Raw genomic sequence first — 16,002 nt, 5'->3', positions numbered from 1 at the left:
GATCTTTAATGAATTATGAATATGGTATTGACCTTTTTTTCTTCAACAATTTAGTTCATAGATGTTTGTTGCACTTTAAAAAGTTGCCTAATTTTTACTTCACAAAGTGTTATTGCTTAAGTCTTACAGAGTGGAAGTACAGGTAAAAGAATTTAGAAAAAAAAAAAAGCCAGATAACCTTCTTCAGCTCTTGTCAGGGATCTTTGCTTGGGTGAGTCAAATAATAAAGGTAATGAGGTGTTGGGAGGAGAGGAATCTAGTGAAGATTAACAAAGGGAAGTGCAGAGCTGCTCTTGGGGAGGAATAACATCATGCATGTACAGGTTAGCTGCTGGAAAGCAGCTCTGCAGAGAAGAACCTGGGGGACAACAATCTGTCCAGGAGCCAGCAGTGTGCCCTGGGGGTCAAGAGGGACAATGGTGTCCTGGGGTGCATTGGGAAGAGCAATGGCAGCAGGTCACATGAGATGTCCTGCCTCTCTACTCAGCCCTGGTGAGGCCACACCTGGAGTGCTGTGTCCAGCTTGTCCTCAGGACAAGACAAGGAACTGCTGGACAGGGTGTAGCAGAGGGTTATGGAGATGATGAGGGGACAGGACTATCTCTCCTGTTAGGAAAAGCTGAGGGAGCTGGACTTATTTAGCCTGGAGAAGAGATGACTAAGAGTTGATCTCATCAATGCACGTAAATATCTCAAGGGCAGGTGTCAAGAGGATGGGCCAGGCTATTTTCAGTGGTGCCCAGCAACAGACATAAACTAAAATGCAGGAAGTTCCATCTGAATATAAACAAAACCTTTTTTTACTTTGATGGTGACAAAGCACTGGAAGAGGCTGCACAGAAAAGATATAGAATTTCCTTCTCTGAAGATACTCAAAATCATCCTGGACATGATCCTGTTTAGCCTGCTCTAGGTGAGCCTGTCTAGAAGGTGCATTGAATTAGAGGTCCCTTCCAAGCCCAACCATGCTGTGCTTCTGTGATTTATAGGAGCAGCTTGAAAGGAATGACACTGTGTCCAGTTTTTATCAAGCGGAAAGACATTATAAATGAAAAATGAACAGATACATAAGAGGAAGTACAGAGGGACAGTGACAAATTTAGATAGGTAATCAAAAACAAGAGAGCCTGGTCTCTGGACAACTGTAGTAATTTTTTTTACATGGAATTTGACAGAGAATTAATACACCTCAGCCTATCTGTGTAGAAGGCTCCATATTGTATGCTACCCATGATCCTAAAGACAGAGGACTAAGGAAGAGGAAAAACAGCAATTGAAGGTGGCTGACTGGGGACAGTTGCCCCTATTATAGCAGTGCCAGGAGCTAACAGCTCAGGCTGATCAGCAGTTTAATGTTGGGCATTAAAAATAGTAGAAAATAGTAACAATCTATAATAATAATTGAAGAGGTGGAGAAGAAAACAAAGTCACTGTAGTTTGAGACTGCTCAAGGCCAGGCTGGATGAGAGTCCTGCTCTAGTGGAAGGTGTCCTTGCCCATTGCAGGGGATTGGAATGGGATGATCTTTAATGTCCCTTCCAAACCAAGCCATTCTATGATTCCAATTATTTTTTTCACATTGTGGGTGCACAGAAATTGCTTTGGTTTTCAGTGTTAAGCCTTTTTTGAGTGAATTCCAGATATAGATTTCCTTAAACAATATATTAAAATTGGAAAATCCAGCTTATGCATCATTATCAAAGACTACAAAGCATTACTGTTGTGTCTAGAATGCAAAACCAACAGCCTCCAGAAAGGCATGTTTCTTGGAAAATTCAAATATTTTTGAGCTTTTCTAAAATGATTGAAGTTATTGTCCAGACTGACACCTTGTACTGCTAATACTTTCTTCAGCAATGCTGTGTGAGAGGTCATGACATCCATCTTGTGCTGTAACTTAGAAAATAAAGTGACTCACAACTGCACATCTGACACACCCCAGGCTTTGGCCTCTCTTTCCACTCCTATTGCCCTAGTTATCTTGCCAGACTGTCTGTAAATGTGTCTTGGAGACAGATTGCTGTTACATGTTGGCCTAGCTATTTTACCCTCATTTTCTTCAAATCTTTTTGTCTGAGAATGGGTATATTCACTTCTGAATGTTGCCAAATCCAAGTATTTGAGAAGTTGATAAAAGTTCTGGCCTAGATATACATGAGGCTATTTATTTTAGACAAAATTTTAATCACTAAATCACACACTTAAATAATCATAAATCCATAAATTGCTCAGACTTCTTGGATGGGCAAACCACTTATATTTCTGATTCCCAAAGCAAAATTGTTATTTATTAATCAACCTCTCTGCCTCAGTAATAAACTCCTATAGCTCTCAGTGTGTGGCTTCATAAAAGGTTTTGTAAAAATATACTCCTCCCTTAGAGATTTGGACCAGCTGTTAGGTAATCCAGCTGAGCAGCTCTGCTCAGTTCCAGTCTAATTAGAGTTGTGCATAAAACTGCATTTTTGCTTTTTAAATCTTATCGCTATAGTGCTTCAGTTCACATTCAAACTGTGATCTAGAATCTCTGTTGTCTCTCCAGAAATTTCCTGTCACATGTGAGGATTAAAATTTTGTTTTTAAAAATAATAATACTAATGTATATCCCAAGACAGAAGCAGAAAATTATTTATTAATAAAAAACATGTGAGTAGTCATAGAAAAAAATGGTGTCTTTCAGACTATTTAATACCATGGTCTATGCCCACAGCTCATCAAAGAACAAATTGCTGATTCTTGCATAGCTTCTCCCCTACATGTAGGAAAAATTACATCAGAGTTAAGCTCTAGAATCAGTATTTATTCATAAATGAGTTTGGGGCTTTTATAGTTGTTGATATTTACTTCCATTGACCAATGGTACACTTCTAAAGTACTTTCACATGTATTAAGAAGCCTAATTAGCTGAAATATATCAAATTTTTTTGTAGTTTTCTGAAATATCTTAGTTTTCATGCTTTTTAAAGAAGTGAGGTTGGATGAATCAAATGTGCATGACTTTTGCAGTCTGTAGTTTGACCTTTCTTTCCAACTGTGGAATTATTTGTAGGTTATTTGCTGATGATGGCAATAGCTAGATAGGTTTTAAATGGCTAAACCTATAAGTTTTGTATTCAGTTCTATCTGGAGCATGGAAACCTAGTAAGGCCTCCTGTCTGAAGTTAATATTTAATCTTTAAAATTCCTGTATAGTTTCAAAAACTCTGAATACTCTTGATCAGGAGAACTCTACCATAGTGCAGAAGAGGCTCTACCATAGCCAAATGAAAAAGCGTTGCTCATTTGGCAAAACTCCCATTTAAATCAGTGAGAGAAGAGAATTTAAGTCAGGCATTATAGGGGTTGGTGCATTTGAAGTTAAACATCCTTCAGACTATCCTAAGTATAAATTTATCTATCCTATCTATCTATATCTCTAAATTATTACCGGGAAAATTATGGGGCATAGTATCAATCAACTACAAATTTTACAGAAGTTAAATCTACATTACGAATAAATTTTAAATAATTTTATATAATATGACAGTGTTTTAGAGTCATATTTTACTTACAATCCTGATTTTAAAGCCTGTCCAAGAAGGACACGTAAGTAAAACAGCTATTAAAATTTATATTCAATAACATTTTAACACTCAATCGATTGCTCTGGACTAGAGCCTATCAATGCATATAAAACAGATGGACCAGATGTTTAAATATAGCTCAGATTATATTATATCATCTTTAACTGCCTCCCTCACACTATGCATAGAAAATCATTGGGGAAATTACCTTGTTTTCTGAAGGCCAGAACTCTGTAAGAGTTTGTAAATGGTATTTTTATCTTGAGCTTTCAAAAGGTAAATACCTTCTTGTAATTTTGGGCCAGTTTCACTTAAGTGACTTTGTTTACGTATATTTCAAACGTTGCTTGAAATTGATTTCTTTTCCAATCTCTGAATTTGCATTTGTAATGTAGCTTGCCTTGCCACTGTGCCATGTTCAGTGCTTGTGGAACTGAAAATGCAGATCTTTCTCAGCAAAGCACATTGCACATTCCTAAACGTACAGCTGTGGAGGCTGAGTCCTAGGCTGTGTGCCCTGTCCTAGAAACAGCTGAAATGGTGATTTCCAAAGGACTGTCTGGTATTCTGTATCTCTTTGCATGGGCAAAGAAGTGTGAGATTTAACATGTAATATATCCATTCACAATTATCCACAATATATTGCTTAGTATGTGCATTGAGCATACAATCAGAAGGTGAGCATGCTCTTCCACACACATAGAAAATCCTGATGAAAATCCCATAGTAGGAATAGCTGTGTATTGCTGTGGAGATGTTGTCCTGAACTACACTGAGGTAATGCATTCATGTAGCACATTTGTGTTGTTGTACTCTGTCCTGAGCTTTAATGGGGATTTACTGTTCATAATAGATGAGATAATCAAAAGGTGTATTCCTTTAGCCCTCTTCAGACTGAGACCATCTGAAAACTGTGCTGCCTGCTTATCTCATCTTTAACTCACATTAAATTACCCAGACATTTGTGTAATGCATTTGCGATCTGCCATCTTTTTGTTGTCTTCCTACAGCATTACTGTTGGCAGAGAACCTTCTCAGTTAGTGCTTAGTACTTAATCCGTTATTTTTAAGGAACTACAGAAGCATAAATGCCTATTTTGTGCTTGAAAGGGTAGGCTTGAAAGTAGGAAGTAGACATGTCAGAGGGCACTTTAACAAAATAATGGTTTTGGCAGTCTTATGTGCTTAACTGAGTAAAATGAGTGTGGGGTGGTAGGGAAGGTTAGTGCCAGGCAGGCAGCTGGGAGCACTTCCCCCAGCATGAATTGCTTGTGGGGCTCAGTATGGTAAGGATGTGCTCTGGGTCAGAGCTGGTGCTCACAATCAGGCTGTCTCTAAGACTGGTAGGTTGGGAGAACCAGCAGTATCTGAGAGCCTGAGCCCACTAGGATAAGGCACTGCTCAGAAGTCTGTGCCCTTTATGACTTTTACCTTCACTGAACCTTTTAAGATTTTGAATGGCAAAAGAGAAGAAAGTAGAGGGAACAGACTGTTTCTCTTAAATGAGAGCTCCTCTCCAATGCTGGGAATGGGATTTTGGCACATTGCTCATTTATTTAAGTCTCTTGCCTGGAAGCAGAAAGAATTTTAGAGCTTTTGGTTCAGTTTAGTGTAGAACTGGTTCCCCCAGAGCCACAGAAAAATAACTGGAGTCCTTGGAGATACTTTTTCTGGTGCGCCACTGTGTGCAGAGCAGTGATGTGTTGTGCAAGTCTGTGTATATTAAATCTTTTCTGCATTTAGCTGTGGGGAGTGGTGGAGAAACAGACCTTCATTCAGCTTTGGTTTTACTTCTGGGAGGTCTAGGCATGAAATGTGGTGCTTTCTAGGATGCTTGAACAAAGAGAAGCAGGGACTTCCTTGCTTTTGTGGTACTTTGTCTCCTTATGATTTTTTCTCTAAGTTCACATGAGTTCATTCTAGCATCTTGGTGGTGTCTTCTGACATGTGAGAAGACAACCAATGTACCTGGCTTGGTAAAATTCAATTTGCAGAAGCGTATGGAAAAATCTTTGATCTTTGATTTGGCAGATCTTTGAGGCTGCTAGATGTATGAATCAAATAAAAGTATTTTCAGTGAGTTGTGCAGAACAGAAATTTTAAAAATATCTGTTGACTGGGATCCCAAAGGAAAGTTAAATGTAAATGTAATTTAGACAGCAGTATTGACAGCCCTGCAGAAGGCTGAAATGTTCTGATTTTTTGATGAAAATGAAAGATAAATATTTTGACAATTCCAAGGAGCAATTTCTCAATTTTCTACTGGTTAGAGATCTCAAAAAAGTTTCTGTTTTCTTGAAACACTCAGATTAAATTTAAAAACTTCAAAGTGTTTGGAAAGATGCTATTTTTTATTCTTGTCCTAAAAAACTATCACCATTTTTTGATTTTTATTTTAATGAGCTCTAGCCCGTCTCTTGTTGAAATATATCTCAATAGCTGTATGCAGCCTCAGTTCTTCCCCTGGTTTTTCAAGTGCCAAAATCCTCTGCAATGAAAAATTTCTCTCCACCACCATCTTTGTCCTGTCAGCTGGGCTTTGCATTCAAATGGAATTGATTAAGAAAATCTCATTTTTCTCTTATCCTTTTTTTCTACATAGAATTAATTAATTAACTGAAATATGTTAGGCTGGTAATTCCTTATTTTAGATTTTAGTGTTTGCTGTATATTTTTTTCCTGCTTCTGAAGATCTCATAGGTTTAAGAATGTAACTCCTTGTCCTTAACTTCATATTTCCTTATAGTTCCTTTGTGTTTTGATCAAAATGGATATTACACCATCCTTTATGGCATTGCTGAAATGGACTTTTTCATGTGTCACATTGCAGTGAAGCATTTTTGTTATCAGGTTTGATGTGGACTCTCACAGACCTTTCAGCAGAATTCTGAATGACTCTGTAATCACCCAGTGAGGGGGTTGATGTTCTGCTTTCTGCAATGTCTTCTCTCACAATAATTCGCATTTGTTACTACTTCTATCTTTAGACTGTCTCCGTGTGGTAGAGCATTATTATTTTCATTTTAAGACTGGCTTGCAAAGAGTAAATTATCTCATGCAGAAGAATTTTAGCAGAACTAAGGGAGAAAACATGGTTCTTGGTCTGCTGTGGTTTGGACTCTCCTCTCTTTGCTTTGCTTGGGCAACAGAAATGTGGTGAGTCAGTTCCAAAGCAAGATCTCTTCCTTGTCTCTGACTCTAGGAAGCAAGAATTGCCAGCAGCCCTGGATAAAGATTTGTTATCTATCCCTCATACTTAGTAGTAGAATAGCTTATATTTGTAGAAATTAACTATATCCTTTTCTTTCATATTTCTTCTCTTTTGCTTTTGTGTCCAGCATCTAAAGTGTTCAGCATTGTTCTTAAAAACTTGGCTCTGAAGTGATTTAACTTCCCAAGTGATACTGAACTCTTGAACTGTAGGACCTTTTCCCAGGAGCTGTGAGGCATAGCAGCCTAGAAAAGCTGAGGACAGGGATAAAGAGCAAGAACTGAAATGAAAACTGGCACAAGTCATTATCTGTTGCATTTGTTGTCCACATGTGGGTTCCTCTCTAAGAAGCATTAAAAAGCCAGTCAGGAGGCCCTGGAGGGGAGGGACTGCTCAGCTGGAGCAATGCACTCAACAGCAGAATATGGCTGGAGACAGTCCCAGCTGGGAGTGGGCAGAGACTGGGAGAGGGACTGAAGGCAACCCAGCCTGTGAGATGACAGAATGGTGTGCACGGGCTGCAGGGACTCTGCTGCTGCTCAGGAACGTGCTGCTGAGTGGGCTCAACCCACACAGGTACACGTGTGTCTGCCTGCAGGGAGATGCTGACATGAGATCATAGCTATCCTGTTACATCTCATCACTTGTGACTCCTTAATGCTTCATAATTCAGTGCAACCTGGCTCCTTGTGCATGAGGATTTTCTGGAAAGCTTGGACAATGGCAAGGGCTAGGTACATTCACCTTGAACCTTTAAATAATACTGGGTCAAAGCAGTCAGTGTGATTCACTGCTTCAGTGCCCACACCTTGCAGTGTTTCTGCTTAAACTGACTTTTTAGTTTTGCTCTTGGGGCTAATAAAGCGAAAGTGAGATTTAAGGATGCCTTTGAAAGGAAAGACAGCTTGTCATCAGCCAGGAATAAAATAATGTTTAAGATAGGATGATATATATTCCCATGCTTGTTACTGCAACTGTTTTTGGGGATTCTTTGGTGACTAGCAGTGAGATGAACAGCTCTTTATAGGCTGTCTGGGTTGCTGTTCCTAATAAAGAGATTGTATGGAAATTATGTATGTCCATGCCCCTTGTGGGTGAGTGTATGGACATTTCCAGCCCTCCTGCTTCTCACTGGATCTGGACAGGAGAGCTGTGACTGGCATAGGACTGGGTGAGAGTGGGTGCCACATGTGCCTGGTTTTGGCCATGGCAAGGCATGTAGCCACACCTTAGGTCAGAGATGTTGGGCTCCAGTGAGTGTGCAGATTCTCCAACTTCCTGTATGCTGGTTATCAAGTCACTTTGTGCCTTTATTCCTCCCCACCTGAAACAGAGATGAGTCCACCATCACACAGGGTTATGGATAAGTAATGAGAAAACAAATGTACTTAAATGCTGCAGGATGGGAGGCACACACAGAGAGCTGTAATATAAGTGTTTCCACACTGAATTCAGTTTTGCTCAGAATTATATTTGGCAAGTGCCTTGCAAGATGCACTGGTGACACACATAAGCACTGCTCCAGTCTGTGGTTCCTCCTTTTTTTCTCTCCCCAAGGATAAATTTTGTAGTTTATATTATTTCCCGTGGGAGTACTTGCCATGCAAATGTATAACTGTGCTACATACACAGTGCTTTGATTTGATACAAGTCTGAGCAGCGTAATGGCACATCAGAGGATTTTATACACCATTTTGATTGTGATTTCTTAACACAGCAGGAAGAAATTTAAAAATTTCTATTAGAAAGGTGAGGCAGAAAGCATTTTGTGCTGAACCAGGGACAAATAGGCAATAAACTGGCATTTTTCAAATTTTTGTTTCTTTTTTTTAGGCTGCTAATGGTTGTTGTATTACTTCTGTGACTCAGTGGAGTTTCCTATGCACCAGCAGAAACTAGAGTTGAAAATCAATTTTTAAAATCAAAATTAAGTGCTGTAATTAGGTTTTTCTCTATTCCAAGACTTAACAAATAAAAAGAGGAAAAAGAACTGCCTAGATTTAAAACATAGTCTGTTATGCCGTTATGCTGTAAAGTGCTAGAATACATTCCCATGTACAGGGATGTGCCGAGTCTCGGTGTCTAGCATAGCACTTATTTTATTTCCATTTCCCATCCTTCCACAGTTAAAGGTCTGTTTCAAGCAATTTTCTAGCACACCTCCTCATCCTCTCTTCTCTTGACCTGTTGCACCACAGGTAGCAAGTTGAGTGCCATCTACCCCATCAAATAATAGAAGAGCAGAATAATAGCAGTGATAATTGCAAGGCAGAATGCAGGGAAAAAAAATCGGGGCCTCACACTTAAAGGAGGTCCAGAGGAAAAAAAAAAAAGCTTGCATTTTTTTTTTTTTATATTTTTTTTTTTTTTTTTTTACTGCTCTGAAGTCTTGTGACATTGTGTATGAAATTCTTCATGCCCTCTGCTAGGAGACAGCTCTGCTGTGCATCAGGAAAGGTGACAGAGGAGATGTCTGCATGCAGTATCTTCTGTTTTAAGGGGAAATTAGACCTGGGGCAAACTTGTAATGTCACATCTGGGTTTCTGAAAGCATAATTTCTAAAGAGAAATGATTTGGCACAAGAAATATTAAGGGAGTAGAAAAATTTAAATTGGAAGAGAAGAGTATGAACCTCTGTCATCCTTAATATGCAACATTTCATTTTCACTTCTTTTTTTTTTTTTTTTTTTTTCTTTTCCATTTTTATCCCATCTCTTCCTTCATCTTCTGCTTCTTTTTTTTTTTCCCCTGTTCCCTTCTGTGCAACATTTCTTTGTCAGGAAAAGTGACTATTCTCAGAATCATTGCACTATATCCTTGCCATTGACTCTAGATGTTCCAAGGAAGCATTTAGCTTTTAAGCAACTCAGATTTCATCTTTAAAACTCAGCACCAAGAGGTGTAATTTTAAACTTTTTATTTTAGGAAAAAAAAAGTTATGAAACATCATAACTGGTAGAAATTTACCATAACTAGACATTTACATACCTTACAGTCGTGGGACAGCACCTTGAGCCCTGTGTTCATTTTGTGTCCCTCACTGCAAGAAAGACATTGAGGTGCTGGAGCATGTCCAGAGAAGGGAAATGGAGCTGGGGAAGGGTCTGGAGCACAGAGCTGATGAGGAGTGTCTGAGGGAGCTGAGGGTGTTTATCCTGGAGGAAAGGAGAATCAGGAGGACCTTATTCCCCTCTATAAATATCTGAAAGGAGGCTGTAGCAAGGTGGGGGTTGGTCTCTTCTCTCAGGTAACAAGCAATAGGACAAGAGAAAATGGCCTCAAGTTTCATCAGGGGAGATTTAGTTGAATACTAGGAAAAAAGTCCTCATGGAAATCTTTCCATTCCTCAAGCATCAGAACAGATTGTCCAGGGAAGTGGTTGAGTCACCGTTCCTGAGGCATTTCCAACATGTGTAGATGTGGTGCTTATGAACATGGTTGGACTTGATAATCTTTCCAACCTCAGTGGTTCTGTGTTCTATTCTATGTTAATCCTTCACTTGTGTTGTATTTGTTCGGACTGTGTTCTGCCCTGGCCAAAAGAGAAGTCTGAATGGTGTTTCAGTGGTGCTGACTCTTACTTTTGTAAGAGTGCCCATGGGTTTCCTATAAAAAAAATTCTTTGCTGCATTAGGCGGAAGAACATTAGTCTATTTGCCATTGTTTAGAGGGAAGAATGAAAAATCAGGTCCTTACAAAACCTTGGGTCTTCCATCTAGTTAAAGAATTGTAAGGTCTGAGTGCTTACAATTTATATCTTCTGGACTGAATAGCAGACATTTAGATTCCTGTCCTTCCTCGTATTCTGGTCATTAAAGAGTATGTCTTGGCATCATGTAGCTGTGTAAGATAATTAGTTGTGCTGGGGATGGGAAATGGTTGCTTGTACAGTCAGCCAAATCAATATCTGTTGATGCCTTGTGCTAATCAAAACAAAGCTAGCTACCTTAGGTTCTCAGCTGCAGCTCTGTTCCTGTACCCACAGCTGTGGAATGTTAACAAATAAACCTTGAAGTAAAGTGATTGTTTTATATCTTAAGTATTTCATTTTTAACTTGTTCCATCTCCTGCCCATTTCACTGGAAACAGTTCTGCAAACCCTGAATACTAATCTTTCCATCCGTCTTCCCATTCCTACAAGGAAGGCATTATTTATGACTGAAGTGTATTTGTATTTTAAATGGCCCTGTCATCACGTTTTATGACTACTGTGTGTATATACTCAGATAGAGGTTGGAGAGAACCGGAATGCACAGCTAACATCTATCTTCACCACAGGTGTGCGAGGGGGAGGTTGACACCCCACGTGTGTGCTGTGAGAAGTTATCCCTTAACAAGGGAAAATTAATGCTCTGTCTAAAGCAAAGCCAGGCTTCTTCCCGAGTGCTGCTTAAGTAAAGCAGCACTGCTAAAATTGAAAAAGGAGTCAAACTGTCAGAAGTAGTGGTGATACTCAGTGCATACAAACAGTTGGCAAGGTGTTTGAAGCAACCATCTGTTTTCGTACCGAGCATCAATTGCCGGTGCTTGTGATGTTGGGGAGCCATGTCATAAAAATAATACAATTCAACAGTGTAGCTGCTCTGTGCTTGTACCCATGTGCCCACTGGTGGTAAGACCAATTCTTCTCACAGAGACAGAGGAATGACATTTAATGTATGGTTTGGATCGTGTTGGCTTACCAAAAAACACCCACTCATTTGCAGCAAGAAGCTCCTTGTAAAATCTGCTCTTAACTGACTATCTCCTGTCTGTGATAATATTGCTGCTCAATGGCATGCATCTCTCTGTCCGTGTAACGTAGCACTTCAGTGAGCAAGCTGAAGTACGTATTACTCCTGTGAGGAGATGGCAGCTGGGAGTTCCAATTCTTATAAAGCAGCTCAGCTTGTAGCACTTCTGTAAAATGCAGCCTTCGTTATGGTTACAGTAAAATATTCATAATTGTAAACTCCCTCGGTACCAGTACAGCCCTAATAAACCTGCTATTGGCAATGTATGGCAGACTGCTGCCTGATGGAGCTGCAAGGAAATGGCTTGCAGTCTGGCCATTGCTGTACTTCAGGGTTTGGATAGATCTGCAAATGCATGCAAACAGTTAAACTGTATTTCTGATTAGAATCAGGATTAGGTATTTGGCAAGATTTATTCTTCCTGATCTAACATTTTCAGTGGGTGGAGAAAATTACCTCCCTATTGCTTTGTCATTATTTCTTAAATGAACAATGTAGTCTATTTTTTTTTTCCTTTAAGTGGGATGAATTGTGGCTTTTTATTACTCCCTATTTTTCCTGAATAAATAGTTCAGTAAAGCTGCTAATGTTGATGATAAAAGTCATAAAAAGGAAGTTTTATTGTTTAATGAGTATTTCCTTCGATTTTCTCAGCTTCTGAATATACATAAGACTCTATAAATAGTTGTTTGGGAGAATGTACCCTTTTTTGGGTGTAGTGCAATGATTTCAAATTATGCTTATTCTCTTCATAAAAGCATGGGAGCAGAGTGGGAGAAGTATTCTACTGTTTATGCATATACTATGTAAGATTTTTTCCTGTTCCTTTAACAGTTATAGTGTGGGTTAAACTGTGTAATGATGTTGCTTCTCCTTTTCTGCACTTTTTTTTTTCTATCCATGTTTCCTTACAATAGCATTGCAGCTAGAGACAAGGTCTCTAATTTCTTCCTGAATTTTTCAGGCCATCTTTCTTCCTTCTCTTGTCTACCCTTCCCTCTGTTTTAGGACAGTGTTTTCCCCCAAAAAGGGATAAAAGTGAAAGGCTGTTACATGGCATAATAAACCTTGGAGAGTCTATCTTAATATCAGCCTAGATTTTAGAGAGCTGAAGTGATGTTATGGAAAGACAGCTATTCTATAGCAATCATATTCTAGATGAGACATGAATTTACTCTATCTTGTGTTCGTAAAACTTTCTGGCCTCCAGGATTAATTAAATATTTGCATTGGAAGTAGTTAGTAACTATTCTCTTCCTAGAAATACCACCAGTTACAAAATATTTTGTCAGAAGGTTTTAGATGTCAAGAAAAAATCAATCATGCACCTTGGAGTTACCTTGAAAAAAGCCCTCACTATCTAAGAATTTCAATTTAGTTAACCAACTTATCATTTTAAAATGTATTTGAGCATTCTTTGAACTCCCTATAATCTTAACGGAATTCAGCAGTATGTGCCTTTAGGCTCAAAGCTTGAGCAATGCCATCCCGGTACAGTAACTTGGATGTTCTCTCTAAGTTATCAGTTTGGGAGTAGAATATTTCCCCCTTTGATTTCTTGTACTCTGGAGAAAACAGTTTTAGCCATTCTCGAAAAATTCTGGGGCAGAAGAGGTGTTTCCTTGTCCCCAAGAGTCCTTAATGAGTCATTATTCCTGCATGTATGCATTCCAAATCCAGTGCTGCACACAGGACAGCAGGAGTTCTCCTGCATGTTGGTATCCCCACACTTGTGGATGGGAGGGCATTGGGCAGGACTTGTCTTATAAGTGCTATCAAATACAACACTGTAACTGCAAGCCCTGTGATTTACAGCCTTGATACTGCATCTGACTGGGAGGAACATCTGGTTTGTCATATGTTTGGAGCCAGAAGAGTATGTTTCTGCTTATTGTTTAGCCATTATAACTGAAGAGAGGTGCAGGGGTTAAAGCTGAAGTGTGTGACAAAAGAAAAATAGTGCATTGCTGTTTCACTGCAAAAATAGGTATTCAAAGGCATTTCCCAACTCCTAATGCAAAATAGCATGCAATTAAAGGAAGAGGGAAAAGCATGCTTAGGTAGGGCAGAAGTTTGGAATTTGGAAAAAAATCTATCAGTTTTTGTTTCGTGAGGGCATTATCAAAGAAAAACAGAAGCCCTTGATTGAGTCTTAAATCCTTCGGCAGAGCATGTGTGACATCAGCAAGGGAACTGAGCAGCTCTGATGCCTGTCTGTTGTGAACTGAAACTAGATAGCAAAAATATCTCTGAATAGACCCCAGACTACAAGAACAAAGTAAAATCAATTTTCCTTTCATATTTTAATTGCCATGAGACACATGAAACACCTGTTCTTTCACCTTAACAGTTAATACACATTTCTATTTTTGGCACTTTTGTACCCCTTTGCTTTCCTGCAGTGCTGTGTGTCTCATTTTTGAACTGCTGCTGCTTCTGTTGCATACTGGCAAATCGAAGAGAACCAAGGAGTTAAATTTCAGAACAGGAGAAGAGGAGGTGAGCTGTCTGCTACAGTAGTTTACTGCAGCTTCCTTTCATACTGACACATATGTAGTTTGTGGTGACAGTGCTAAAGAACTGCAGACAGGCACTTAGCAGACTGGATGTGAGCTGGATACAAAGATGCCTCACCCTGGACTTCCTGCTGGCAGTATGTAAATACACCTGCAGACTGGCCACACTGGGTGGTTTGTTTTTTTTCAGAAGGCAGCATGAGAGGACTTGACAAAGCAACAGCATAGTTAAGACCTTAACCAGCATTAGATCTGTATCTCAGTTGTGGGGGAAGTTGTTTTTTTTTTTTCTCTGTGTGTGCTGCATATACAGACTGAAATCTTCATCACTACAATGTTTGCCTCTATCTGGTATGCCAAGAAGCTGGGACGCAGGTTTGTGCATAACGCCAGGAAAGCAAAAGCAGAGAAGGTACGTTCCTAGTGGGAATATAAAGCCTTATGTCTCATGCAAGCTGCCTGCTGGCATCCTGTTGTGTGTCTACTTAGCTTTTTAGAATACCATGAAAAACGACCTATTGCCATTCCTGATTTCATGCGAGAATCCTTCAATATTTTGCATATTATTAAATACCGGGGAGAAGATCCTTTCAAAAGTCTTTATGTCCTCTTTTGATTGTTTTTCTTCCCAAGATAAACAGCTGTACATCTGGTATGTCTGTGTTAAGGAAGCACTCCACTGAACTTGTTGCTGTGCTGCATTATTTTTTCCTCGTACCATATTAGGCTCTTAAACAACGGCTGATTGTTTGCTGCTTGTATATTTTTTTCCTAGTGTGCTACTAATGAGGATGGAATAACATGTTAAGCATTCATAATGTTTGGGAATTTTGTTTCATGGTACTTGTTGAAACTGTGCTGCAGCGTGGATCCCTTTTATTTTAAAAAGATATAGGTATGTAAAAATGGTCAGTACTCTTCTGGTATTTTTCTCTCATAAAATTGAACTGTATTTAACTGGCTGTTTTCTGGAAGCCCTTGTACATAAGAGTCTTCTGCCCTCTTTCTCCCTGAGTAAAACTTAAATAGTTTTAGAATTTGCAGTAATGATAATTAGGGGATATCAAGGCAATTGTCCTTTATTTTAAGCATAGAAAACGTTTAGTTAGTGCACCTGCAATTCAGTTTTGTCACATTACCTGACAAACCATTTTCAAAATGGGACCAATTCCTCTTTCATAAACTCAGATTTAGATTGGGGGAAAAAAACTTCAATGTAATGCTATAAAGTTATTTCATTAGTCTGATAACAATGGCTTTCTCTTTTCCTCCTTGTCTTTGATGTAGTCAAAGACTTTCTAAATGGGCTGCTTTATTATGTCTTTAATATGTCTTATGCTGTGTTAACATAGCCACCAATCCACTAAGCAACGATCGTTGCCTGAATTCCTTTGTAACTGGAAAAGTCCTTCACCCAGAGAAGATTATTAGCAAAAAATATATTATATTTGTGGTTGAGGGGAGGATGGGGAGATGCTTGCTTTTTCTGCAAAAAATTCCAAATGGTTAAAAAGGTGCTGTGTGGAAATCTTGAAATTTAAATATGCAAGTCATTGGGAAGTTATTTAAATAGTAGTGATTTATTTATTTCACATCATATACGTAAAGGGGAAATAGAAATGCAGAGAGCTGTACATGGGACTGTCAAACTTTCTCTGTCATCAATCACATTTCCATAAAGAGAGCATCATATAAACTCTCCTGCTGTTTGCATATTGCTATAGGAGGAAAAAAAGTTGCAGCCTGGATCTTCCTTAGTCCTGAGGGGCTCCCTCCAGAGGAATATTTGCTCGCAGGCTTCCTCCAAGATGACAGAGGCAGGATGAGTGGACACATTCCACTCCTGACACAGTGGGGCTCACTCAGCAGCTTTAAAAACAGATTTGGTGTGCATTGCTTAAAGCATATATGGTCATAGATTATTTCAATAACCCTGAAAAATTTCATAAAGCAATGCCAGAGTATTCACTGAGAAAAT

At 39.1% G+C, this 16,002-nt stretch overlaps 1 protein-coding gene across 11 annotated transcripts in view; it reads left to right on the top strand.

Annotated features, from left to right (window-relative positions):
- The window catches only part of DLG2 (discs large MAGUK scaffold protein 2), a 986,985-nt gene that overhangs the window by 491,076 nt on the left and 479,907 nt on the right, over positions 1–16,002 (top strand). For 2 of the 11 annotated variants that reach the window (XM_083854317.1, XM_083854328.1), the window contains exon 1: positions 14,124–14,436. The exons of the other annotated variants lie outside the window; for them this stretch is intronic. In XM_083854317.1, coding sequence (XP_083710443.1) covers positions 14,359–14,436 — 78 coding nt within the window. In that variant the 5' untranslated portion in view covers positions 14,124–14,358. Of the gene's footprint in view, positions 1–14,123; positions 14,437–16,002 lie in introns of those variants that run through there. 11 annotated transcript variants of the gene reach the window in all.

Source organism: Zosterops lateralis (genome assembly GCF_965231275.1).
Source record: "Zosterops lateralis genome assembly, chromosome: 2".
In the NCBI taxonomy this organism is placed as follows: domain Eukaryota; kingdom Metazoa; phylum Chordata; class Aves; order Passeriformes; family Zosteropidae; genus Zosterops; species Zosterops lateralis.
This window is presented reverse-complemented; position numbering and strand designations above follow the sequence as displayed.